At 40.9% G+C, this 26899-nt stretch overlaps 1 protein-coding gene and 1 pseudogene across 1 annotated transcript; both read right to left on the bottom strand.

Moving 5' to 3' along the window:
• LOC139159299 (zinc finger protein 850-like) overlaps positions 1-18074 on the bottom strand; it is a 28440-nt pseudogene extending 10366 nt beyond the window's left edge.
• Positions 18075-18081: 7 nt separating this feature from the next.
• LOC139163116 (zinc finger protein 420-like) lies at positions 18082-25668 on the bottom strand. The gene is made up of 2 exons (XM_070744077.1): positions 25609-25668; positions 18082-21747 (listed from the first exon to the last, which is right to left on the bottom strand). Exon 2 carries the CDS (start codon positions 21176-21178, stop codon positions 19733-19735), a length of 1446 nt encoding a protein of 481 aa, XP_070600178.1. The 5' UTR covers positions 21179-21747; positions 25609-25668; the 3' UTR covers positions 18082-19732.
• Between the last annotated feature and the right edge of the window lie 1231 nt (positions 25669-26899).

Raw genomic sequence — 26899 nt, 5'->3', positions numbered from 1 at the left:
TGTTTTGCTCTTCTTGTACTCAATCGAACATGGCAAGAGACTTGGAGGTCGCCTTTGAAATAAACCTTTGAGTTGTGAACCAGATCTGTCTCTATATTGCGAGTATTAAAATAATTGGCAATCATATCTCACAAATGTTGCCGAAGCCCTGCCCACCAACCAGCCCCCAATTTTTTTCTATTTTCTACCTCCACACATGCTGTTTTTGGCACCCACACATCTCATTTAGGACTGGTTCCGGTGAATGGGCTGTGCTGAAAGGGCCGCCGCAGCAGCTAACGGACCGCAGCGAATAGACCGCAACGAACAGGCAATAGCAGCAACCAACAGGCCATGAAAAATAAGCTGCAGAAAACAGGATGTGTCAAACGGGCGGCAACGAATGGGCAGTGGCAAACAAGTCGCAGTGAATGGGCCGCAGTGGCAAAGGGGCTGCAATAGTGGCAAATGAGCCAAATGGGACACTGGATGGATACTGGGAGGCAAAGGCTTTTTTTTTCTTCTTCTTTTCCTTCCACCAAACGGTAGGTATGTCTCACAGCCCGGAGCAACTTGTACTCCAAAAAATACGGTGTTTCAAGCATTTTCAGAGCCTAAGCATTATAAAATCTGACAACAGATCTGTCCAATAACATTACTAAAAAGAGAGAGAATTAAATAACACTCTGATGTTAATTAAATAGAATTTGATTATTTTAAGATTTAAAATCTTTATTACATGGCATGTATTCAGTTAAAAGCTACAGACATCAAAATTAATAATAGTAATTATACTAAAAAAACAGACATTTATTTATTTATTTATTTGGAAGGGACCTTGCAGGTCATCCAGTCCAGTCCCCTGCTAGTGCAGGAGACCCTACATCGCACTAGTCCAATAGCAGTTCAGTCTTTTCTTGAAGGTCACTAGTGTTGGAGCGTTCACCACCTCTGCGGGCAAGTCGTTCCACTGGTTGATCCCTCAGAAAGAAAATTCCTCCTTATTTCCAGGTTGAATCTCCCCTTGGACAGCCTCCAACCGTTGCTCCTTGTCTGGCTCTCTGGTGATTTGGAAAATAATGTGTTCCCCTCCTCCCTGTGACAACCACTCAAATATTTGTAGACTGCTATCATGTCTCCTCTTGACCGCCTCTTTCCTAGACTATCCATGCCCAATTCCTGCAATCTTTCTTCCTATGTTTTAGTTTCTAGTCCCTTTACCATTATGGTTGCTTACTTCTGCACTTTTCTAGAGTATCAATGTCTCTTTTTTAGTGTGGTGACCAAAACATAATGCAGTACTCTAGGTGTGGTCTAACTAGAGCATTATAGAGTGGTATTAGCACCTCCCTTGTCTTGGAGTGTATCCCTCTATTTATGCAGCTTAAGATTGTATTGGCTTTTTTAGCCGCCGCTAAACATTGTTGGCTCCTGTTTAGTTTGTTGTCCACTAAGTCTCCAAAATCTCTCTCACATTCACTGCTGTTGAGAATGTTTTTGCCCAGTTTATATGTGTTTTGGGGTTTTTGGTACCTAGGCGTAGGATCCTACTTTTGTCTGCATTGAATTTCGTTTTGTTTCGGCTGTTAGCACTAGTCTGTTTAGATCCCTCTGTATCCTGAGCCTATCCTCTGGGGTGTTGGCCACTCCCACCAACTTGGTGTCATCTGCAAATTTGATTACTTCCCCTTCAACTCCCTCATCTAAGTCATTAATGTATATTTGTAAAGTACTGAGCTTAGGATACTTGTGGTATAGGAGACATTTCATTTCGCAGCATTCCCGAACTGAACATATATAACACTGATGTGCATAAATTGCATCCCAAAACGCTGCATGAATCAGATTTAAAACACATCCAACATGCGGCTGCATGTTTGGATGCATTTTTGGTGCAGCAGGATACAGAATACAATTCATTCAAAAAAAATAAGACATCCACTGAAAATAAGACGTAGCACATCTTTGGTAGAAAATAATAATATAAGACGCTGTCTCATTTTCGGGGAAACACGGTAGTTTGCGGAGTAATAGATTATGGTCAGCACCTTGTGAAAAGCTTTGCTAAAATCCAGATATAATAAGTCCCCTGCATTGCTCTGGTCAATTGCTTTGCTGACAGTATTGACGAATGACGTTTGATTTTGTTCCTGACACCCATGTTGGCTATTGGGTATTAGGTTATTTGTCTCTAGGTGGTGGCAGATCTGTTTCTTGATTATTTTTTCTAGTATTTTATCTGGTATAGGTAAAGGCTGGAAGGACTGTAGTTTCCTGGGTCTGTTTTTTGGCCTTTTTATAGATTGGCTCATTTCCAATCATCTGGCTGTTCTCTTGTGAGCAATGATCTTTGGAAGATGTGTTAAAGTGGTCTGGCGATGACCTCTGCTAGTTCATGAAAGACAAGAGCTTACGTATATAAAAACAAGTCTAAATGGAACTGTTAAAGTATTTAAATGTAATATCTGAAGGAGTGGGGCTGTACAGTGAGCCAGAAAACACAGTTGTGGTTGGTTGATGGCTCCTGCGTGAGGCAATCTGCGCTGTGATTGGTTGCTGTGAGTGTGGAGGGAAAGCTTCCCTGTTTTCTGCCATTTTCTTCTGTGGGCTTTCTATGCTGTTCTGTGATTTACCACATGATGCTCCTGTTTGCTATGACCATTCTAAATTACAACAGTAAACACTGTAAAAAATGACTAATGATCATTTTTCACAATTTTGACCACTGCAGTAAACACATTCAGTAATTGAATTACTGAAATGAACACACTTAGAATAATGCATCCACCTTTGGTCACCATACTATAAAGAAGATGTTGAGACGTTAGAAAAAGTGCAGAGGAAAGGAACCTAGATCAGGGAAATTGAGACCAAAACATATGAAGAGCGGTTAAAGGAACCGGGCATGGCTAGTTTGGTGAAGAGAAGGACTTTGAGTGATATGATAGCAGCGTTCCAGTATTTGAGGGGCTGCTACAGGGAAGAAGGGGTCAAGCTATTTTCCAAAGCACCTGAAGGCCAGACAAGGGATAATGAACAAGGAGATATTCAATCTGTAAATAAGGAGACATTTTCTGATAATGAGACCAATCAACCAATGGAACAGCTTGTCTTTGTAAGTTGCGATAGCTTCATCACTGGAGACTTTCAAGAAGAGATAGGACTGCCATATGTCAGAAATGGTGTAGGGTCTCCTGCTTGGGTGGGGTGTTGGTTTACATGACCTACAAAGTCCCTTCCAACTCTGTTAATCTTATATAATCTAAAAATAGGATAAGATAGAATTAAATTCTTTATTGGCCAAGTGTGATTGGACACACAAGGAATTTGTCTTTGCATATGCTCTCAGTGTACATGAAAGAAAATGATACATTTGTCAAGAATCATAAGGTTTAACAATAATTGTTTTTTTTAAATAAAGTTTATTGGTTAACAAAAGGTAAATAGGGGAAGGGAAAATGGGGTACATTAAATTAAAAGAGGGATAGGAATAATTATTACATGATATTGTATTTTGACGTATATATCTTACTTTGTAACAAAAATTCAATGTACACATTTATATCTTGATACTATAAATACTTCATTTTTCTATCTTATCTTATTACTTAAAAGGTAGTAAGTAGTGATAAGGATAGTAAGAAAGATATTCTCCCTTCCTTATTATTTTACAAATACTTTATAAAATCGTAAGCCCATCAACAATAATTGTTATAGGGTTCAAATAAGCAATCAGGAAGGAATAAATATTAATCTAAATTGTAAGGATACAAACAAGAAGTTACAATCATAAGTGGGAGGAAATGAGTGACAGGAATAATGAGAAAAACGAAATAGTAATAGTAATGCAGCCTTAGTGAATTATTTGATGTTTTTCAAACTCAGCAAAATGTTTAACATCCTGACACTGCTATCATAACATCAGTCTACAGAGAGGGGTGGCATACAAATCTAATAAAAATTATTAACCTTCAAAAGGTAACAAGAGGCATCACCAGCAAAGGAGATCACAGCAGGGGTTCTCATAAACTTGAAGCTGCTATGTTCAAAAACCACAACGCCTATTTATACGTGAATTTTTGTGCTTTTCTCACTCAAATGTTCTCCATTCTGTACTTCACTGTTCACAATCTTAACACAATCTTTTCAATTTCTAAAAATGTTAGGAAAGATAAATTTTGAACCCTCTTTACTTTTCTTCTCCTGTCACTTCATATCTGTGAAGCTAAAATTGGTAAGTAAATCATAGCATTCCTATCTTCCAATATATTTTTTTAGGATGTGAAGCAGATTTCTAAAAAAACATATATGTTGCTTTTCTACTATCTCTTGATCAATGTGGAAAAAACATTCCAAAGCACTTTTTGCCTGCAAGTATGCTATTTTTGCAAAAGGAAATATCCACTACCTTTTCATCATAGCAATACACAAGTAGTTAACCTTGATCAAGGTAACATTATCCATTTTCATTTTTATTTTATTTTCCGTTTCATGCATAACACTGAGAGATGTTTGGCCAGACAGGATCAGGCCAGAAATTAAATACTTCATCTCTCAGGTGAACTTGCAAAGGCAGATCAGAAAAGAAATTCAAGCTTTCCCTTTACTGATGATCTTCTGGGTCATGTGGATTTTCTTATGTCTAACAAGGTTGGAAGCTTGCGAGAAGCACTGTTTGCACTCTGCGCACTTGAAAGGTTTCTCACCTATGTTTAAAGCTACATGATTCATAAGTTTAGCTCTAGGACTGAAATCTTTCCCACAATCAGGACAATCAAAAGGTTTCTCCCCTGTGTGAGTCTTCTGGTGTACTACAAGGTTAGTATTGTGACTGAAACTTTTCCCCAATCCAGAAAATTACACAGTTTCTCACATGTGTGAGTTGTCTGATGTTTTTTCAGGTTCCTATTCGAAGTAAAATCTTTTCCACAATTTGGACACTTATATAAAGGGGAGGACTACTGCCCCGGTAGAGGGGGACGCAGTGGGGTCGAATGTTGAATGAAAATGCAGGTTATCCTGCAAAAGCCACACCTACAATGTGGTAGTAAAAATTTTGGTAGCCCTTCACTGCTCATGTGGTTTCTCACTTGTGTGACTCCTCTGGTGTCTTGTCACGTTGGAATACTTACTGAAACTTTTCCCACAGTCTGGACACTCATACGGTTTCTCTCCTGTGTGAGTCCTCTGATGTGTCATCAGGTGGTTATTTCGACGGAAGCTTTTCCCACAATCCGGACACTCGTATGGTTTTTCTCCTGTGTGAGTCCTCTGATGTTTCACCAGACTGGAATTCTGACTGAAGTTTTTCCCACACTCTGGACACTCATATGGTTTCTCCCCTGTGTGAGTCCTCTGGTGTCTACTCAGGTGGGAATTTTCCCTGAAACTTTTCCCACAGTCTGGACACTCATACGGTTTCTCTCCTGTATGAGTCCTCTGATGTTTCAACAGACTGGAATTCTGACTGAAGCTTTTCCCACACTCTGGACACTCATATGGTTTCTCTCCTGTGTGAGTCCTCTGGTGTCTAGCCAGATCGGAATTCAGACTGAAGCTTTTTCCACACTCTGGACACTCATACAGTTTCTCCCCTGTGTGTGTCCTCTGGTGTCTAATCAGGTGGAAATTTTCACTGAAACATTTCCCACAGTCTGGACACTCATGTGGTTTCTCTCCTGTATGAGTCTTCTGATGTTTCACCAGATTGGAATTGTGACTGAAGCTTTTCCCACAATCTGGACACTCATATGGTTTCTCTCTTGTGTGAGTCCTCCGATGTGTTATCAGGTGGTTATTTCGACTCAAGCTTTTCCCACAATCTGGACACTGATATGGTTTCTCTCCTGTGTGAGTCCTCTGATGTGTCATCAGAGTGGAACTATGACTAAAACATTTCCCACAGTCTGGACACTCATATGGTTTCTCTCCTGTGTGACTCCTCTGATGTCTCGTCAGGTCGGAATTCTGACTGAAGCTTTTCCCACACTCAGGACACTCATACAGTTTCTCCCCTGTGTGAGTCCTCTGGTGTCTAATCAGGTGGGAATTCTCACTGAAACTTTTCCCACACTCTGGACACTCGTACGGTTTCTCTCCTGTGTGAGTCCTCTGATGTGTCACCAGACTGGAATTCTGACTGAAGCTTTTCCCACAATCTGGACACTCATACGGCTTCTCTCCTGTGTGAGTTCTCTGATGTCTCGTCAGGTCGTAATTTTGACTAAAACCTTTCCCACAATCTGGACACTCATAAGGTTTCTCCATTGTGTGACCCCTCTGGTGTAGTACAAGTTTATAATTCTGACTGAAACTTTTCCCACAATCCAGAAAAATATTTGGTTTCTCCCCTGTGTGAGTCATCAATTGTGTCACCAGACTGGAATTCTGACTGTAAACTTTTCCCACAATCTGGACAATCATAATGTTTCTCCCCCATATGAATCCTCTGGTGTTTTTTCAGGTTGCTGTTTGAACAAAATCCTTTTCCACAATGTGGACACTCATATTTCTCCCCAGTATGAGTCTTCTCATGTAATACCAGCTCATAATTTTCCACAATACGAACACTCATATGGTTCCTCTCCTGTGTGTGTCTTCTTATGCACAACTAGGTGGGAATTCTGAATGAAACTTTTTCCAAACTCTGAACACACATATGATTTCTCCCTGTGTGAATATCCTGGTGTATTACCAGTTCAGAATTCCGACTAAAAGTTTTCCCACAATCTAAACACTCATACAGTTTCTCCCCCATGTGAGTCTTCTTTTGTATCACACTTCCTAATGCGACGAAATGGGCAGTGGGTGGCCTTTACTTCACTGTGTCCTCTCATGCATTATCGGCTGTGCTCTGCAACCTGCTTTTCCCTAGAAGATGCATATATTGTGGGATTTTTCCACCAAGAATATTTTGGGATTTCCAAGGTGAAAAATATTTTGGATCTCTTCTTGGATGCTGCTTTCATTCAAGCTATTCTTACTTGATTCACAGGGTGAAGTTTGAATGCCTTCCTATCCTATGTGACTATCAAATGACCACTTCCTCCTGCACTGATTTCCAGATTACGTCTCTTTTTTCTGAATTTGAACGCAATCCTCTTTGATCTTTTTCTGGAATGTTTCCTTAAGTTCTACATATTCATTTTTTTCCAATTTAAAACTCTCTTCATATTCTCTCTTTTGTCCCTCACTTGCCTGCAGAAGGAGAAGTCTTTTGTAGCTTTCTGGAGGTGGTGAAATACACTTTCATTGCTGGCTGGACTTGATTTCCTTTCAAAGCTGCTTGTGTTTCTCACGTTTCCGGATTTATCTTGCTCGCAACTTTTCGGTCTACAAGATTGACATGAAACATTAGATTGACATAAAGTATTTATAAAACAGCTGCAGAAGATGTGAAAACATAAAGAAAGAAAAAACATGCATTACAATTAAAATAAGTCATAGCAAACACTCTTTTCCAACAACCCAAGAAATGATTATGCAGATAGATATCACCAGAAAGTAAACACAGAAATCAGATTGACTATGTGCTCTGCAGCCAAAGGTGGAGAAGCTCTATACCAGTGATGGCGAACCTTTTTTTCCTCGGGTGCCAAAAGAGTATGGGTGCGTGCTATGGTGCATGCTCGATTGCCCATTCCCCTAATTCAATACCTGGAGAGGATGAAAACAGCTTGTTTCCCAACTTCTAGTAAGCCCAGAAGGCTTGTGTTTCACCCTCCCCAGACTCCAAAGACTTTCCTGGAGCCTGGAGAGGGTAAAAACACCATTACCCATTCCCCCGGAGGCTCTCTGGATGCAAAAAAACGACCTCCCAAAGCCTCTGTGTGAGAAAAAAATCAGCTGGCCAGCATACACAGGCATGTTGCAGCTGAGCTAGGGCAACGGCTCGCGTGTCAGCAGATATGGCTCTGCATGCCACCTGTGGCACCCGTTCCATAGGTTCGCCATCCCTGCTATATACAGTCAGTAAAAAAAAAAAAAGACCCAGAGCTGACTGTGACACAGATCATGAGCTTTCACTTAAAGAAAGTAGGGGAAAGCACTACACCACTCAGGTATGAACTTGATTGTATCTCTGCTGAATATAGAGTGGAGGTGACAAATAGATTTAAGGAATTTTATCTGCTACAGGGTTTCACTTGATGAGCTATAGTTGGCTGCTGACTTATCACAGCATTTTAATGATTTTAATTCCTCAAGATGCTCTGGAACCTTGCCTGATTTTTAACTATAGTTTTCAAGTATTTCTAATCTAATGATTGGTTATTTAGAGCAGATTTTTGCAAGCAATGAAGCTTTTTCTATTTTTCTACAGGTAATCCCTGATTTATAACTGTTCATTTAGTGACCATTCAAAAGTACAATGGCACTGAAAAAGTGACTTATGACCGTTTTCCCACACTTATGACCATTGCAGCATCGCCACAGTCATGACAGGCCAGTTGAGTACCACCCCTCTACATGACTGATGTCAAGTTGGACACGCCCACCCAGTCACATGACCACCTGGATATACCAGGTGCACATAGGGACTACTTAGAAGGCTGAAAAGGATATTTTTGATGTGTCCTCACGTTTATGACTGTCCTCACATTTTACATTTTGTGCCCTATCTTGTCACCATAGTAAAGAGAAGAACCGCAGTTGTGAAATGCATGAAACGGTTATTAAGAATGTGCAATGGGCAGAAATGTGAAGACTCTCGTAAGTGGGGAGACTGGTCGTAAATGTATGGACTTTTTTCAGCTCTCTACTGGTCCCTATGCACTTAGCCATGCCCATCCAGTCACATAACAAGTTACTTGCACCCACATCATATGACCAAGCCACGCCCCAAATAATACGCACAGAACCTGTTGTTAAAAATTTTGAATCCCACCACTGGAAGGAAGGACTTACTGGAGAAAAGCCTAATGATGGGAACTATTGAGGGCAAAAGAAGAAAGAGGCAACAGAGAATGAGGTGGCTGGATGGAGTCACTGAAGTAGCAGGCGTGAGCTTAACTGGACTCCACAGGATGGCAAAGGACCGGAAGGCATGCAGTAAAGTTGTGCACTAACAACAATAATGAAAATCAAACATGGCAAAATGATAAATTAACTTCTAACCTTAATTATAATTAATTTCACATATAAAAGACTAGACACAGTTTGAATATCCACAAAAACATTAAATTGTCTTCTGGACTTCAGTTAAGTCAAACATTTAAATAATAAATTGGTTATTTTCAAATATATCAAGAAATGTCAAGGCTAAATTATACAGATACGCACATCATCATCATCATTTATTAGATTTGTATGCTGCCCCTCTCCGTAGAATTGGGGTGGATAGTAACTCATATAGATTACTACAGCTACGAATATATGTCTCCACTGTGTGAGTCCTCTGGTGTATCATCAGGTGAGAATTTTGACTGAAAGTTTTCCCACAATTGAGAAAGTCATACGGCTTCTCCCACTAGTGTGTCCTCTTGTGTATCACATTTCCTAAAGTTAGTAGGGCAGTGGCTCGGGGTTTGGATCCCTTCTTGCATAATGTTTTCATTCAAGCTATTCTTACTTGCTTCACAGGGTCAAGTTTGATTGCCTGCCATTACTTTATAATGGAAAAATATATAGATGCCAAAATTCTAAGTTAACTTTAATTATGATTCATTTTAACTTTAATTATGATTCATTTCATTTTAGAAATGAAAAATTAGTGAGATCTAAGTTCAAATATACACACAAACATTAAATTATCTTCTGGACTTCAGTTAAATCAAAATTCTTCAATACCAAGTTGGTATTTTCAAATATATCAGGAAATTTCGAGGCTAGATTATACAGATACGGACATATGGACAAATATAAATAGTTACGGCTACCAATATATGTTTCAAAAATGTCTGAGAAGTGAGTACCCTTAAAATGTTTGTCTCTAATTTTAGAGGATGGGGCAGCTTCACCAGATGAGAGGCTTCAATTGCTGCGTGGTACCCAAAGCATCTGCAAGCTATAATCCAGACTTTTGTGCATCAAACGCCCCACTTTCCAAGGAAAGGACACATCCATAAAATCAAAGAGTCCAATTTAAATTGAAGGATTTTTTTTTAAATCCCCCAACAAGCAGAAAAATGCAGGCACCACTTTCATAACAACCAGCACCACTGGAACAAAGTTTGGGAAGGGGAGGAACATGCAGCAGCGCCCGACATGGTTCAGCCTGGTTTCTCCTCTGCTTCAGCCTCGTGGAGGGAACCAAACAGCCCTCCTTGCACCGCCTTCTCCTCCGACCTGTCCTCAACTCACCTTCCAGATGCTGAAGTCCTGGGAAGAGCAGGAGAGGCGCCCTCCAAGCCACCCTCCTCCGATGGGTCAGCCGGAAAGAAGATTCCTCATTTCTTCCGCTCTCTTTCACATCCTCTCTAGGAATCGGGTACTCTATTGTTTCAACCTCTTCAGGCTCCGTCGCTCTCCCTCCCATTGGATGTGGGTACTCAGCCACCATCGATGCGGCTCTACTGTACTTATTCGCTTTCTAGTCGCCGGGTGTTTCCCATGTAATAGAGCGCTCGCCACCTAGCGACACACGGCTGAATTACAGGCATCTGTCGTTTGCAAGATTTTTGTTTGATTGTTCTAACGGGGCATCAATGGCACTCATACCAACTGCAAGAACTAAAGAAAGGAAAAGCATAGTTTGGGGCGGGGGAAGACGATAGAGTTGCTAGCCTAGCTACATTCAGAAGACCTCAGTTCAGCTCCTGGTTCTAATCTGTGTTGCATGCAGGAATCTTTCTTTTTTCCTTTTTCCTTGGCAAGGATTTTCCAAGTGGTCTCTCCCTTTCCTGTTTCCTGGGCCTGAGAGGACTCACCGGATATGCCCAGATGGATTTATGCCTATGATAGTACTCGAACTGAGCACCTCCCCGTCTGCAACTTGCAGCTTTTACCACTCCTCCAAACTGGCTCTTATTTCCCACATAATATACTGTACTATCTCATCTGTTCTGGTGGATCCAGCCTTTCAAGATCTAGTTCAACATCTCAGATTGACTCAGCCTTCCATCCATCCGAGGCAGGTCAAATGAGGACCCAGATTATTTGAGGCAATATCCTGGTTCTGTAAACTACGTAAAGGGGTCTGTAAAAGCACTATAAAGTTGTATATAAATCTAAATGCTATTGTTACTTTTGCAGTTATATTCCCATTATTCTTCAGAAAATGGAGCCTTTTTTGTCTTAAATCTGAGCTTCAAACTTTTCTTCTAAGGAAATGGAGTGGTGGTTTCTTGTCTGGCTCTAGGAACGAGCCAGCACCTTTGGATTGCCCATTGCAGAATTTTAATTATTTTTATGATAGATGGAACCGGCTGATTGGATGGATAGATGATAAACAGACAGACAGAGAGAGAGAGTAAAGATGAACATTTGATAGACAGTGTTTGTAGATTTTATGGGGATTAATTAATTTGCTCAGCTGTAAATGAGTTATTTAAAGGGAATTCCACGTTCTCCAATATATCAGTTTCATTGTTTCTATGTTGAATGTTTGTCTAATGGGATTCAACTACAGTTCTTTTTTTCTTGTTTCTTTCTCTAAACGTAATTCTTAAACATTCACATTCACTGCTGTTGAGAATGTTTTGGCCCAGTTTGTATGTGTGTTTTGGGTTTTTCTTACCTAGGTGTAAGATCCTACTTTTCTCTGCATTGAACTTCAATTTGTTTGTTTGGGCCCTTAGCACTTGTTTGTTTAGATCCCTCGGTATCCTGAGCCTATCCTCTGGGGTGTTGACCACTCCCGCCAGCTTGATGTCATCTGCAAATTTGATTACTTCCCCTTCTACTCCCTCATCTAAGTCATTAATGAATATGTTGAAAAGTACTGGGCTTAGGATCCTTATAGTGCCCCGCTGACTTCTTTCCATGTGGACATGGACCCATTTAGGACAACTCACTGAGTGTTGTTGGTTAGTCAGTTGCCAATCCACCTTATAGTGTTGCTCTCTATCCCACTTTTCTCTACCCTCTTTCCCCGAAAATAAGTCACCCCCGAAAGTAAGACATAGGAGAGGTTTCGTAGAATTGCTTATTATTATTATTATTATTATTATTATTATTATTATTATTATTATTAATTAGATTTGTATGCCGCCCCTCTCCGAAGACTCGGGGCGGCTAACAACAATATAAAAAGACAATGTAAACAAATCTAATATTAAAAACAATCTAAAAAAACCCCAATTTAAAAAAACACTCATACATACAAGCCTAATATAAGGCATCCCCCGAAAATAAGATGTAGGAGACATTCTGTTTCGCAGCATTCCCGAACAGAACATATATAACACTGCTGTCCATAAATTGCATCCCAAAACGCTGCATGAATCAGATTTAAAACTCATCCAACATGCATCCAACACACGGCTGCGTGTTTGGATGCATTTTTGCTGCAGCAGGATACAGGATACAATTCATTGGAAAAAAATAAGACATCCACTGAAAATAAGACGTAGCACATCTTTGGTAGAAAAAATTAATATAAGACGCTGTCTCATTTTCGGGGAAACACGGTAGTTTGCGGTGTAATAGATTATGGTCAGCACCTTGTCAGCAGCTTTGCTAAAATCCAGGTATAATAAGTCCCCTGCGTTGCTCTGGTCAATTGATTAGGTCACAGTATGAAAGAATGAGATGAGGTTGGTTTGGCATCATTTGTTCCCGAGACACCCGTGTTGGCTATTGGGTATTATATTATTTGTCTCTAGGTGGTGGCAGATCTGTTTCTTCATTATTTTTTCTAGTATTTTATCTAGTATAGACGTAAGGCTGATAGGTCTGTACTTTCTTGGGTCTGTTTTTTTGCCTTTTTTATAGATGGACAATGTTGGCTCGTTTCCAATCATCTGGTAGTTCTCCTGTGAGCATCGATATTTGGAAGATGTGATAAAGTGGTCTGCCGATGACCTATGCTAGTTCATGAAAGACAAGAGCTTACGTATATAAAAACAGGAGTCTAAATGGAACTGTTAAAGTATTTAAATGTAATATCTGAAGGAGTGGGGCTGTACAGTGAGCCAGAACACACAGTTATGGTTGGTTAATGGCTCCTGCGTGAGGCAATCTGCACTGTGATTGGTTGCTGTGAGTGTGGAGGGAAAGCTTCCCTCTTTTCTGCCCTTTTCTTCTGCGGGCTTTCTATGCTATTCTGTGATTTACCTCAAGATGCTCCTGTTTGCTATGACCATTCCAAATTACAACAGTAAACACTGTAAAAAGTGACTAATGATCATTTTTCACAAATGCAGTAGACTCATGGTCATTGTGTTATAACCTGAATTGAATTACTGAAATGAACACTTAAAATAATGCATCCACCTTTGGTCACCATACTATAAAGAAGATGTTGAGATGTTAGAAAAAGTGCAGAGGAAAGGAACCATGTTTAGGGAAATTGAGACCAAAATATATGAAGAACAGTTACAGGAACTGGGCATGGCAAGTCTAGAGAAGAGAAGGACTTTAAGTGATATGATAGCAGCGTTCCAGTATTTGAAGGCTGCTACAGGGAAGAAGGGGTCAAGCTATTTTCCAAAGCACCTGAAGGCCAGACAAGGAATAATGGATGGAAACGGAACAAGAAGATATTCAATCTGGAAATAAGGAAACATTTTCTGACAATGAGACCAATCAAAAATGGAACAGCTTGTCTTTGTAAGTTGCGAGAGCTTCATCACTGGAGACTTTCAAGAAGAGATAGGACTGCCATCTGTCAGAAATGGTGTAGTGTCTCCTGTTGGGTGGAAGGTTGGTTTACCTGACCTACAAGGTCTCTTCCAACTCTGTTAATCTTATAGAATCTAAAATAGGATAAGATAGAATTGAATTCTTTATTGGCCAAGTGTGATTGGACATACAAGGAATTTATCTTTGCATATGCTCTCAGTGTACATGAAAGAAAATGATACATTTGTCAAGAAACATGAGGTACAACAATAATTGTTATAGGTTTCAAATAAGCAATCAGGAAGGAATAAATATTAATCTAAATTGTAAGGATTCAAAATAGGATAAGATAGAATTGAATTCTTTATTGGCCAAGTGTGATTGGACATATAAGGAATTTGTCTTTGCATATACTCTCAGTGAAAGAAAAAGATACATTTGTCAAGAATCATGAGGCACAACAATAGTTGTTATAGAGTTCAAATAAGCAATCAGGAAGGAATAAATATAAATCTAAATACGGTAGTAAGAATACAAACAACAAGTTACAGTCATAAGCGGGAGAAGATGAATGATAGAAACAATGAGAAAAACTAATAGTAAATAGTAATGCAGCCTTAGTGAATTATTTGATGTCTTTCAAACTCAGCAAAATGTTTAACATCCTGACAGTGCTATCATAACATCTACTAAAAATTATTAACCTTCAAAAGGTAACAAGAGGCATCTCCCAGCAAAGGAGATCCCAGCAGGGGTTCTCATAAACTTGAAGATGCTACGCTCAAAAACCACAACACCTTTTTCTCTATAATATTGCAACAGTTATTTGCACATTAAGTTCAATAACCTTTATATGTGAATTTTTGTGCTTTTCTCACTCAAATGTTCTCCATTCTGTACTTCACTGTTCACAATCTTAACAGGGATTCTTTTTGCCCTCAATTTCTGAAAATGTTAGGAAAGATAAATTTGGAACCCTCTTTACTTCTCTTCTCCTGTCACTTCATATCTGTGGAGCTAAAACTGGTAAGTAAATCATAGCATTCTTATTTTCCAATATATTTTAAGGATGTGAAGCAGATTTCTAAAAAAAATATATGTTGCTTTTCTATTATATCTTGTTCAATGTGGAAAAAACATTCCAAAGCGCTTTTTGCTTGCAATTATGCTATTTTTACAAAAGGAAATATCCACTACCTTTTCTTCATAGCAATACACAAGTACAGTGATACTTCGTCTTACAAATGCCTCATCATACAAACTTTTCAAGATACAAACCCGGGGTTTAAGATTTTTTTGCCTCTTCTTACAAACTATTTTCACCTTACAAACCCACCGCTGCCGCTTGGATGCCCCACCTCTGGGCTTCCGTTGCCAGCGAAGGACCCGTTTTTGCACTGCTGGGATTCCCCTGAGGCTCCCCTCCACGGGAAACCCCACCTCTGGACTTCCATGTTTTTGTGATGCTGCAGGGGAATCCCAGGTGAATCCCAGCAGCGCAAAATGGGTGCTTCGCTGGCAACGGAAGTCTGGAGGTGGGGTTTCCCATGGAGGGGAGCCTCAGGGGAATCCCAGCAGCACAGAAATAGGCACTTTGGCTGGCAAAAGGGGTGAATTTTGGGCTTGCACGCATTAATCGCTTTTCCATTGATTCCTATGGGAAACACTGTTTCATCTTACAAACTTTTCACCTTAAGAACCTCATCCCGGAACCAATTAAGTTTGTAAGATGAGGTATCACTGTAGTTAACCTTGATCAAGGTAACATTATCCATTTTCATTTTTCTTTCCCCCCCCCATTTAATCCATAATGCTGAGAGATGTTTGGCTAAACAGGATCAGGCCAGAAATTAAATACTTCATCTCTCAGGTGAACTTGCAAAGGTAGAAGAGAAAGGAAATTCAAGCTTTCCCTTTACTGATGATCTTCTGGGTCATGTGGATTTTCTTATGTCTAAGAAGGTAGGAAGCTTGTGAGAAGCACTGTTTGCACTCTGCGCACTTGAAAGGTTTCTCACCTATGTGTAAAGCTACATGATTGATAAGTTTAGCTCTAGTACTGAAATCTTTCCCACAATCAGGATACTCATATGGTTTCTCTCCTGTATGTGTCCTCTGGTGGTATAGCACAAGGTTATAATTCTAACTGAAACTTTTCCCACAATTTGGACAATTATATGGCTTCTCACCTTTGTGAGTTGTCTGATGTTTTTTCAGGTTGCTATTCAAAAGATTGCTAAAACCTTTACCATATTGTGGACACTCATATGCAGGGGTGGGCTACTGCACGCACGGGGGGAACACAGTGAGGTAGCAAAAATGGAGCTCCTCCCCAGAGCACCTAATTCGCACTAAAAGATGTTGAATGAAAATGCAGGGCATCATGCATAAGCCAGGCCCACAGTGTGGTAGTAAAAATGTTGGTAGCCCTTCACTGCTCATATGGTTTCTCTCTTGTGTGACTCCCCTGGTGTCTCTTCAGATTGGAATTGTGACTAAAACCTATCCCACAATCTGGACACTCATACGGTTTCTCTCTTGTGTGACTCCTGTGGTGTCTCATCAGGTTGGAATTCTGACTGAAACTTTTCCCACAGTCTGAACATTCATACGGTTTCTCCCTTGTATGAATCCTCTGGTGTAGCACAAGTTTAGAATTCTGTCTGAAGGTTTTCCCACAATCTGGACAATTATATGGTTTCTCACCTGTGTGAGTCATCTGATGTTTTTTCAGGTTGCTATTCGAACTAAAACTTTTTCCACAATGTGTACAATCATATGGTTTCTCTCCTGTGTGAGTCCTCTGGTGTGTCACCAGACTGGAATTATCACTGAAACTTTTCCCACAATCCGGACACTCATATGGTTTCTCTCCTGTGTGAGTCCTCTGGTGAGTCACCAGAATGAAATTCTGACTGAATCTTTTCCCACAGTCTGGACACTCATATGGTTTCTCTCCTGTGTGAGTCACCTGATGTTTCACCAGAGTGGAATTCAGACTGAAACTTTCCCCACAGTCTGGACACTCATACGGTTTCTCTCCTGTGTGAGTCCTCTGGTGTGTCACCAGAGTGGAATTCTGACTGAAACCTTTCCCACAGTCTGGACACTCATACGGTTTCTCTCCTGTGTGAGTCATCTGATGTTTCACCAGAGTGGAATTCTGACTGAAAGTTGTCCCACAGTCTGGACACTCATACGGTTTCTCTCCTGTGTGAGTCCTCTGGTGTGTCACCAGAATGGAATTCTGACTGAAACCTCTCCCACAGTCTGGACACTCATAGGGTTTCTCTCCTGTGTGAGTCGTCTGATGTATCATCAGGTGGGAGTTCTGACTGAAGCTTTTCCCACAATCAGGACATTCGTATGGTTTCTCCCCTGTGTGAATCTTCTGGTGTATTACCAGGTGAGAATTCCTACTAAAAGTTTTCCCACAATCCAGACATTCATATGGTTTCTCCCCCATGTCAATCTTCTTTTGTATGACACTTCCTAAAGCTAGGAAATGGGCAGTGGATGGCCTTTGCTTCATTGGGTTCTCTCATGCATTATCGGCTGTGCTCTGCAATCTGCTTTTCCCTAGAAGCTGCATATTGTGGGATACTTTTGGATTTTCAAGATGAAAAATATTTTGGATCTCTTCTTGGATGCTGCTTTCATTCAATCAATCTATTCTTACTTGATTCATAGGGTGAAGTTTGAATGCCTGCCTATCCTATGTGACTATCAAATGACCACTTCCTCTGATGTAGCACAAGTTTAGAATTCTGTCTGACACTTTTCCCACAATCCAGACAATCATAAGGTTTCTCCTCCGTGTGAGTCCTCTGGTGTTGGAACACAATCCTCTTTGATCTTTTTCTGGAGTGTTTCCTTGAGTTCTACATATTCATTATTTTCCAACTTAAAACTTCATATTCTCTCTTTTGTCCGTCACCTGCCTGCAGAAGGAAAAATCTTTTGTAACTTTCTGGAAGCGGCGAAATACACTTTCATTGATTTCCTTTCAAAGCTGCTTGGGTTTCTCACTTTTCCGGATTTATCTTCGTCGCAACTTTTCGGTCTACAAGATTGACACAAAACATTAGATTGACATAATTCTAAAATACCGTATATACTCGAGTATAAGCCGAGTTTTTCAGCCCCAAAAATGGGCTGAAAAACCCGACCTCGGCTTATACTCGGGTGACCACAAGAGGGCGCCGGGTGACCACAAGAGGGCGCACCGCCGGAGCCCGGCAGACATTGCTGGCTTGGGCGAGTGTGGGAAACGGCAAAGTGTGGTGAACCGAAGCAGCTGTGGCAAGAGTGTGGCAGTTGCCTCCTCTCCCCTGCTCTAGCAAAGATGCCAGCCAACTGCAAGAGCGGAAAAGACGATGGGAAGCTGATGAGGTCAGGGGGGGGGACTTGGAGGAGTAAAGATTTTGCATGCTTGCAAAGGCACTGAAACGGTGCCTTTTTAAGAAAGAAAAGGGAGGGGAAGCTTGGAGGAGTAAAGATTTTGCATGCTTGCAAAGGCACTGAAACGGTGTCTTTTGAAGAAAGAAAAGGGAGGGGCGCCCCCCTTGCCTTTCTTCCTTCCCACTCACCCTTTATCCTAGCCTTGCTTCTTCCACCCGCCCCCTTTAGCTGCTCCTCCCTGCCCTCTGTTCGCCTCCCTTCTAAAGTTTGGGATTTTCCTGAAGGATTTGCACGCATTATTTGCTTTTACATTGATTCCTATGGGAAACATTGATTCATCTTACGAACTTTTCACCTTACAAACCTCCTCCTGGTACCAATTAAGTTCGTATGATGAGGTACCACTGTATACTGTATTTTTTTGCACCTTTTTCCTCCCTAAAAGAGGCTGATAATTAGGGTTCGGCTTATACTCTGAATGTAGCTTTTCCCCCCCAGCCCTAACTAGCTGCTAACAATCTTCCCAGTTCTTACCTTGTAGGCTCTTTCATTGTTTCTCCCTGTGAAGAATGTTTTACAAGCCCTAAGTCTTTGCAGGGTTTGGGCTTTTTTTCGTTGTTCTAACTTGCTCTGAGTAAGTTTCCTTCTAGCCTTAACCAGGTACTAACGATGTTTCCGGCTCTTACCGGCTTGTAAGCTCTTTCATTGTTACTCACTGCGAAGAATGTTTTCCAAACCCTGTCTTTGATTTTTCTTTTCATTCTCTATTGGCTCCAAATGTTTCTTTCCAACCCTAACCAGATGCTAACAATGTCCCCAGCTTTTACCGGCTTGCAAGCTCTTTCATTGTTACTCTCTGCCAAGAATGTTCTCCAAACCCTGTCTTTGTAATGGGGGGAGGTGTTATTGCTTTACTTGGTCCAGATGTTTCTTTCCGGTCCTAACCAGGTGCTATTAATGTTCCCAAGCTCTGTATACCAGAAGAAAAATGTTCCCAAGCTCTTTCTTTGTTACTCTCTGAGAAGAATATTTTCCAAGCCCTTAGTCTTTGCAGGTTTCCCCCCCCCCCATTGGTCTAACTTGCTCCAAATGTAAAGTGACCAGATTTTAAGATTGGTAAAGAGGGATACCATTGAGCGGTGTGTGTGTGTGTGTGTGTAAAAAGTTTAGCAAAAATGTTTTGCAAAAAAATATTTCTCATTCGCTTTCTCTCTTCCTTCCTTCCTCTTTATCTCTTCCTTCCTTCCTCTTTTTTGCTTTCTTCCTCCCTCCCTCCCTTTCTCTCTCTCTCTCTCTCCCTTTCTTTCTTTTTCTCTGCCTTCCTCTCTTTTCTCTCTTTCTCTTCCACCCTCCCTTTTCCTCTATTTCTCTATTTCCCTCCCTTTTTCTTTATCTCTCTCCCTCCCTCCTTCCCTCCCTCTCGCTCTTTCTTCTTCACCCTTCCTTCCTCTTCTCCCCTCCCTCCTCTTTCTCCATACGTAAGGTGACCAGATTTTAATATTGCTAGTAAGTAAAGAGGGATACCATTGACCGGGGGGGGGGAGCTTCTTGATTAAAAATTTGGTGCAAAACCTCTCTCTCTCTCTCTTTCACAACGCTCGGACCTAGTAGGTGCGCTCCTGCATGGACACTATTATGGTTTCTTTCCTGTGTGAGTCCTCTGATGTTTTCTCAGGTTGCTATTTGAACTAAAACCTTTTCCACAATCAGCGCACTCATATGGTTTCTCTCCAGTGTGAGTTCTCTGGTGTAAAACCAATGTATAATTCCGACTAAAACCTTTCCCACAATCCGGACAATCATAAGGTTTCTCCCCAGTATGAGTCCTTTGATGTCTCACAATGTCGGCATTCCGAATGAAACATTTCCCACAATCTGGACACTCATATGGTTTCTCCCCAGTATGAGTGCTCTGGTGTAATATTAGCGCATAATTCCGACTGAAACTTTTCCCACAATCAGGGCACTCATATGGTTTCTCTCCAGTGTGAGTTCTCTGGTGTAAAACCAATGTATAATTCCGACTAAAACCTTTCCCACAATCCAGACAATAAAAAGGTTTCTCCCCAGTATGAGTCCTTTGATGTCTCACAAGGTCAGCATCCCGAATGAAACATTTCCCACAATCTGGACACTCATATGGTTTCTTCCCACTGTGAGTGCTCTGATGTAATACCAGCGCATAATTCCGACTGAAACTTTTCCCACAATCAGGGCACTCAAACAATTTCTCTCCAGTGTGAGTTTTCTTATGCAGCAGTAGGTGGTAATTCTGAAAGAAACTGTTTCCACACTCTGAATACTCGTATGGTTTCTCTCCTGTGTGTGTTCTCTGATGTAATACCAGATCAGAATTGTGAATGAAACTTTTCGCACAATCTGGGCATTCGTATGGTTTCTCTCCTGTATGCATCCTCTGGTGTTTCACCAGACTGGAATTATGTCGGAAACTTTGGCCACAATCAGGACACTCGTATGGTTTCTCCCCAGTGTGACTCTTCTGGTGTCGCACAAGTTGGGAATTCTGACTGAAACGTTTCCCACAATCAGGACACTCATATGGTTTCTCCCCAGTGTGGGTCCTCTGGTGTAGCACAAGGTGGGAACTGCGACTGAAACTTTTCCCACAATCCAGACAATCATAAGGTTTCTCCCCGGTATGAGTCCTATGGTGTATCACCAGGTCAGCATTCCGAGTGAAACATTTTCCACAATCTGGACACCCATATGGTTTTTCCCCAGTATGAGTGCTCTGATGTAATAACAGTGAATAATTCCGACTAAAACCTTTCCCACAATCAGGACACTCACACGGTTTCTCCCCTGTGTGAGTCCTCTTATGTACCACTAGGTGGGAATTCTGAATGAAACTTTTTCCACACTCTGAACACTCATATGGTCTTTCTCCTGTGTGTGATCTCTGATGTATTATCAGGTAAGAATTGTGAATAAAACTTTTCCCACAATCTGGGCATTCATACAGTTTCACTCCTGTATGCCTCCTCTGGTGTTTCAGCAGACTGGAATTATGGTTGAAACCTTTGCCACTGTCTGGACACTCATATGGTTTCTCCCCCATGAGTCCTCTTTTGTATCACACTTCCTAAATCTAGGAAATGGACAATGAGTGGCCTTTACTTCATTGTGTTCTCTCATTCATTATCGGCGTTGCTCTGCAATCTGCTTTTCCCTACAATAGGCATATTGTGGGATTTTTCCACCAAGGATGTTTTTTGATTCTCAAGATGAAAAATATTTTGGTTCCCTTCTTGGATGCTGCTTTCATTCAAGCTATTCTTACTTGATTCATAGGGTGAAGTTTGAATGCCTGCCTATCCTATGTGACTATCAAATGACCACTTCCTCCTGCACTGATTTACAGATTACGTCTCCTTTTTCTGAACTTGAACGCAATCTGCTTTGATCTTTTTCTGCAGTGTTTCCTTGAGTTCTACATATTCATTTTTTTCCAACTCAAAACTCTTCATATTCTCTCTTTTGTCTGTCACCTGCCTGCAGAAGGAGAAGTCTTTTGTAGTTTGCTGGGGGTGATGAAAACCACTTTCACTGCTGGCTGGATATACTTTCCTTTTAATGCTGCTTTGGGTTCTCACATGTCTGGAATTCTCTTCACAGCATCTCTTCGGTCTACAAGATTGACATAAAACATTAGATTGACAAAAAATATTTATAAAATTTCTGCAGAAGATGTGAAAACAGCAAGAAAGAAAAAAACATGCATTGTAATTAAAACAATGAGGTCATAGCAAACACTCTTTTCTAACAACCCAAGAAATGATTCTACAGATGGACATCACCAGATGGTAAACACAGAAATCCGATTGACTATGTGCTCTGCAGCTAAAGATGGAGAAGCTCTATACAGTAGTAAAAAAAGTAATAGCAGGAGCTGCTGTGACTCAGATCATAAACTTCTCTTGGCAAAATTTAGGCTTAAATTGAAGAAAAAAGGAGAAAACACGAGACAACTCAAGTATAAACTAAATTATATCCCTGTTGAATATACAGTAGAGGTGACAAAAAAAACACTGGGAGCCACAAACACCCTTCCCGTGCCTGACTATTTTCTGAGTGGCCAAAAAACTAGCATATGTAGTTGAATTAACCATTCTTTTTTTCTTCTGAAATGTTTCTTTTTTAAATTTATCCTTTGTTGGCCTACTACAGTCAAAAAGCTCAATAAATTGTGTGACAGCGAGTATCGGGCATTGGCTGTTGTGATGCATATTTTGAGTGACGGAGCCACAGCAGACGGATGAAAGAGCCACATGTTGCTGACCCCTGACTTTGATTTATTGACCACCGGAGTTTTTTTCTCTTTACTGGTACTTTTAACAAGCAACAGCTACTGTGTTTGTCCTTTTCTTCATTCTAGTCTCGACTGCTTTTTCTACCTGGGGAGGGGGTCTTACTTCACTGCTTTAGTGGTTATTGGGACTGTCCTTTTGGGGTATACTTCCAAGAGGCAGGATGCAAGCTTGGCACTTATTTTTTTACTGCCTTCTTGGGGAGCATGTGATGTCTCCTTAAATCTTGTCTCGCAAGGTAGTGTTTTTGGACCCACACTATTCATACTATACATAAATGATCTTTGCGATTGCATCACTAGCAATTGTGTTCTCTTTGCAGATGTCAAACTATTTAATACCACTGACAATGCTGCTACCCTTCAAAAAGACCTTGACCACATAGCAGAATGGTCTAAAACCTGGCAACTTCAAATCTCCATCACTAAATGTTCTGTCTTATACATTGGTAAAAAGAATCAGAATACTAAATATAAACTTGGAGGAATTGAACTTATTGATAACCCTCAATCTGTCAAGGACCTTGGAGTACTCATATCCAATGACCTAAGTCCTAGAGCCCACTGCAACAACATTGCCAAAAAGGCTTTAAGAGTTGTTAACCTAATCCTTCGCAGCAGCTTCTCTGGTAATTTTGAACTGCTAGCAAGAGCTTACAAAACATTTGTCAGACCAATCCTAGAATACAGCTTGCCTGTATGGAACCCACATTGCATATCTGACATCAACACAATTGAGAGAGTCCAGAAATATTTCACAAGAAGAGTCCTTCATTCCTCTTCTCATAACAAAATACCTTACTCCGCCAGACTTGAAATTCTTGATTTAGACAACTTACAACTCCTTCCCGACTTAATTATAGTTCATAAAATCATATACCAAAATGTCCTACCTGTTAACGACTACTTCACCTTCAACCGCAACAACACACGGGCACAAAATCGATTTAAACTAAATGTCAACCGCTCCAAACTTGACTGCAAAAAATACGACTTCAGCACCAGATTAATCAAGGCCTGGAATGCACTACCTGATTCTGTGGTTTCTACTCCTAACCCCAAAATCTTTAACCTTAGACTATGTACAATTGACCTCTCCCCCTTTCTAAGAGGTCTGTAAGGGGTGTGCATAAGCGCACCATTGTGCCTACCGTCCCTGTCCTATTGTCTTCTTTTGTTACTTTTTATCATTACTTATCTAATGTTTAATTTGTACAAACTATCACCCTATAATTGTTTGACAAATAAATAAAATAAATAAAATAAAATTGCTTCTCCTAGGTGTGTGCTTTCTGCTACAGGGTTTAACTTTACGAGCAAGAGTTGGCTGATGATAGTTATCATTGAATTTTAACCATTTTAATTCCTCAAGGTGCTCTAGCATCTTGCCTAATTTGTAACTCCAGTTTTCAGGTATTGCTAATCTAATAATTGGTTATTTTTAGAGCACCTTTTTGCAAGCAATTTTTTTTTCTATTTTTGTACACATAATCCCTGATTTACAGCAGCTCATTTAGTGACCATTCAAAACTACAATGGCACAGAAAAGGTGAATTATGACCATTTTTCACACAGGACCATTGCAGCATCGGCACAGTCATGACAGGCCAGGTGATAAGTGCCCCTCTACATGACTGATATGAAATTGGACACACCCACCCAGTCATATGACCACTTGGACATGCCTGGACTACTAAGAGGAGTAAAGTTATTTTTGATGGGTCCTCACACTTATGACTGTCCTCACATTTTACATTTTGTGCCCTATCTTGTCACCGTGGTAAGGAGAAGAACCGCAGTTGTGAAATGCATGAAACAGTTATTAAGAATGTGCAATGGGCAGAAATGTGAAGACTCTCGTAAGTGCAGAGACCCTGTCGTAAATGCAAGGACTTTTTTCAGCCCTTTAAGTAGTCCCTATGCACGTAGCCATGCCCATCCAGTCACATGACCAGTTACTTACACCCACATCACATGACCAAGCCACGCCCCAAATAAGCCACACCCACAGAACCAGTTGTTAAAAAATTTGAATCGCACCACTGGAAGGAAGGACTTACTGGAGAAAAGCCTAATGATGGGAACGATTGAGGGCAAAAGAAGAAAGAGGCAACAGAGAATGAGGTGGCTGGATGGAGTCACTGAAGCAGCAGGCATGAGCTTAACTGGACTCCGCAGGATGGTAGAGGACACGAAGGCCTGCAGTAAAGTTGTGGACTAACAACAATAATGAAAAGCAAACAGGGCAAAATTATGAATTAACTTCTAACCTTAATTATAATTAATTTGACATATAAAAGACTATAGTTTGAATATCCACAAAAACATTACATTCTCTTCCGGACTTCAGTTAAGTCAAAATTCTTAAATAACAAATTGGTTATTTTCAAATATATCAGAAAATGTCAAGGCTAAATTATACAGATAAGTACATAGGGACTAATACAGATTACTTTGGATCCCTTCTTGGATAGTGTTTTCATTCAAGCTATTCTTACTTGTTCCACAGGCTCAAGTTTGAATGCTTGCCATTACTTTATAATGGAAAAATATATAGATGCTAAAATGCTAAGTTAACTTTAATTATGATTCATTTTGCAAATGAGAAATTAGTGACATCTAAATTCAGATATACCCAGAAACATTAAATTCACTTCTTCTCTTTAGTTAAATCAAAATTTTTCAACACCAAGTTGGTTTATTTTCAAATATATCAGGAAATGTCGTGGCTAGATGATACAAATATACACAAGAGACAAATGGATATACGCCTAGGAATATATGCCTGGTAAAGTCCATGTGTATTTCAGCTTCAAAAATGTCTGAGAATTGGATACACAAGCGTTTGTCTCTAATATTAGAGAGTGGGGCAGCTTCACCAGATGAGGGGCTTCAATAGATGCATGGTACCCTAAGGATCTGCAAGATATAATCCATGCTTTTGTGTATCAAACCCCCCAGATTCCAAGGAAAGACCATATGAGTTTTTTTTTAATCTCCCGACAGGCAGAAAATTGCAGGCACCACTTTCATAACGACCAGCACCACTGGAACAAAGTTTGGGGAAGGGAGGAACGTGCAGCAGCACCCGACATGGTTCAGCCTGGTTTCTTCTCTGCTTCTGCCTCGTGGAGGGAACCAAACAGCCCTCCTTGCACCGCCTTCTCCTCCGATCAACTCACCTTCCAGCTGCTGAAGTCTTGGGAAGAGCAGGAGAGGCGCCCTCCAAGCCACCGTCTTCCGATGGGTCACCCGGAAGAGGAGATTCCTTAGTTCTTCCCCTCTCTTCCACATCCATTCTAGGAATCCAGTGCTCTATTGTTTCAACCCCTTCAGGCTCCGTCGCTCTCCCTCCCGTTGGATATTGGGTACTCAGCCACTATCGATGGCCGCTCTATTGTACTGACACGGTTTCTAGTCGCCGGGTGTTACCCATTTAATAGAGCCATCTAGCGACATACGGCTGAATTACAGGCTTTTGTCATGTGCAAGATTTTTGTTTGAATATTATGCGCCAGATAGATGCATTCATCCCAACTGCAACTGAAGCAAGAACTAAACCAAGGGTAAATATCGTTTGAGGTGGGGGGAGACGATGGAGGTGCTGGCCTTACTATATTCATAAGTTCAGCTATTGGCACTAATCTCTGTTGCAAGCAGGAATCTGTATGAAACAACCACAATTTACCTTGTTTCTTTTTTCCTTGCAGAACTCAAGGTGCCATATTATTTCATAGCATAAAGCATTCTGCACCAGGAAGGAGGTTCATTTAAATGTCTCTTATCTGCTTGTCTCTCTTTAGGGACATAAGTTTGGCCTGTCAATTGCCATCTCAGCAGTGATGGGCTACCAAAATTTTCACTACCACTGTGGACGTGGTTTATGCATTTTGTTTCAATATCTTTCAGTGCAAATTGGGTGTTCTGGGGTGGGGATCCATTTTCGCTACCCCACTACGTTCCCCCACCCCGTCCGGGCAGAAGCCCACCCCTGGGCTTTGGCAAACAGTCTGCAGCAAATGGACTGCAATGGCAAATGGGGTGCAGAAGCAACAAATGAATACCAGACATGGCATTGGACCAGATTACCTCTGGAACAGCCTGCTACCGCACGAATCGCAGCAACCGATAAGGTCCCACAGAGTTGGCCTTCTCCGGGTCCCGTCGACTAAACAATGTCATTTGGCGGGCCCCAGGGGAAGAGCCTTCTTTGTGACGGCCCCGGCCCTCTGGAACCAACTCCCCCAGGAAATTAGAACTGCCCCCACCCTCCCTGTCTTTCGTAAACTACTCAAGACTCATTTATACCGCCAGGCATGGGGGAGTTGAGATATTCCTTCCCCCCTAGGCCATTACAAGTGATGCATGGTATGTTTGTGTGTATGTTTGGTTTTATAATAGGGGTTTTTAGTTGTTTTTTATTATTGGATTGTACATGTTGTGTTTATTGTTGTTGTTAGCTGCCCCGAGTCT

This window comes from Erythrolamprus reginae, chromosome 2 (assembly GCF_031021105.1).
Source record: "Erythrolamprus reginae isolate rEryReg1 chromosome 2, rEryReg1.hap1, whole genome shotgun sequence".
Lineage (NCBI taxonomy): Eukaryota > Metazoa > Chordata > Lepidosauria > Squamata > Dipsadidae > Erythrolamprus > Erythrolamprus reginae.
The sequence above is the reverse complement of the archived record's forward strand: the minus strand, read 5'-3'. Positions and strand labels throughout refer to the sequence as shown.

Excerpts from the sequence above, each read along its gene's own strand:
- LOC139163116 (XM_070744077.1), bottom strand. The coding sequence starts at position 21,178 with ATGGGGGAGAAACCATATGAGTGTCCAGACAGTGGCAAAGGTTTCAAC.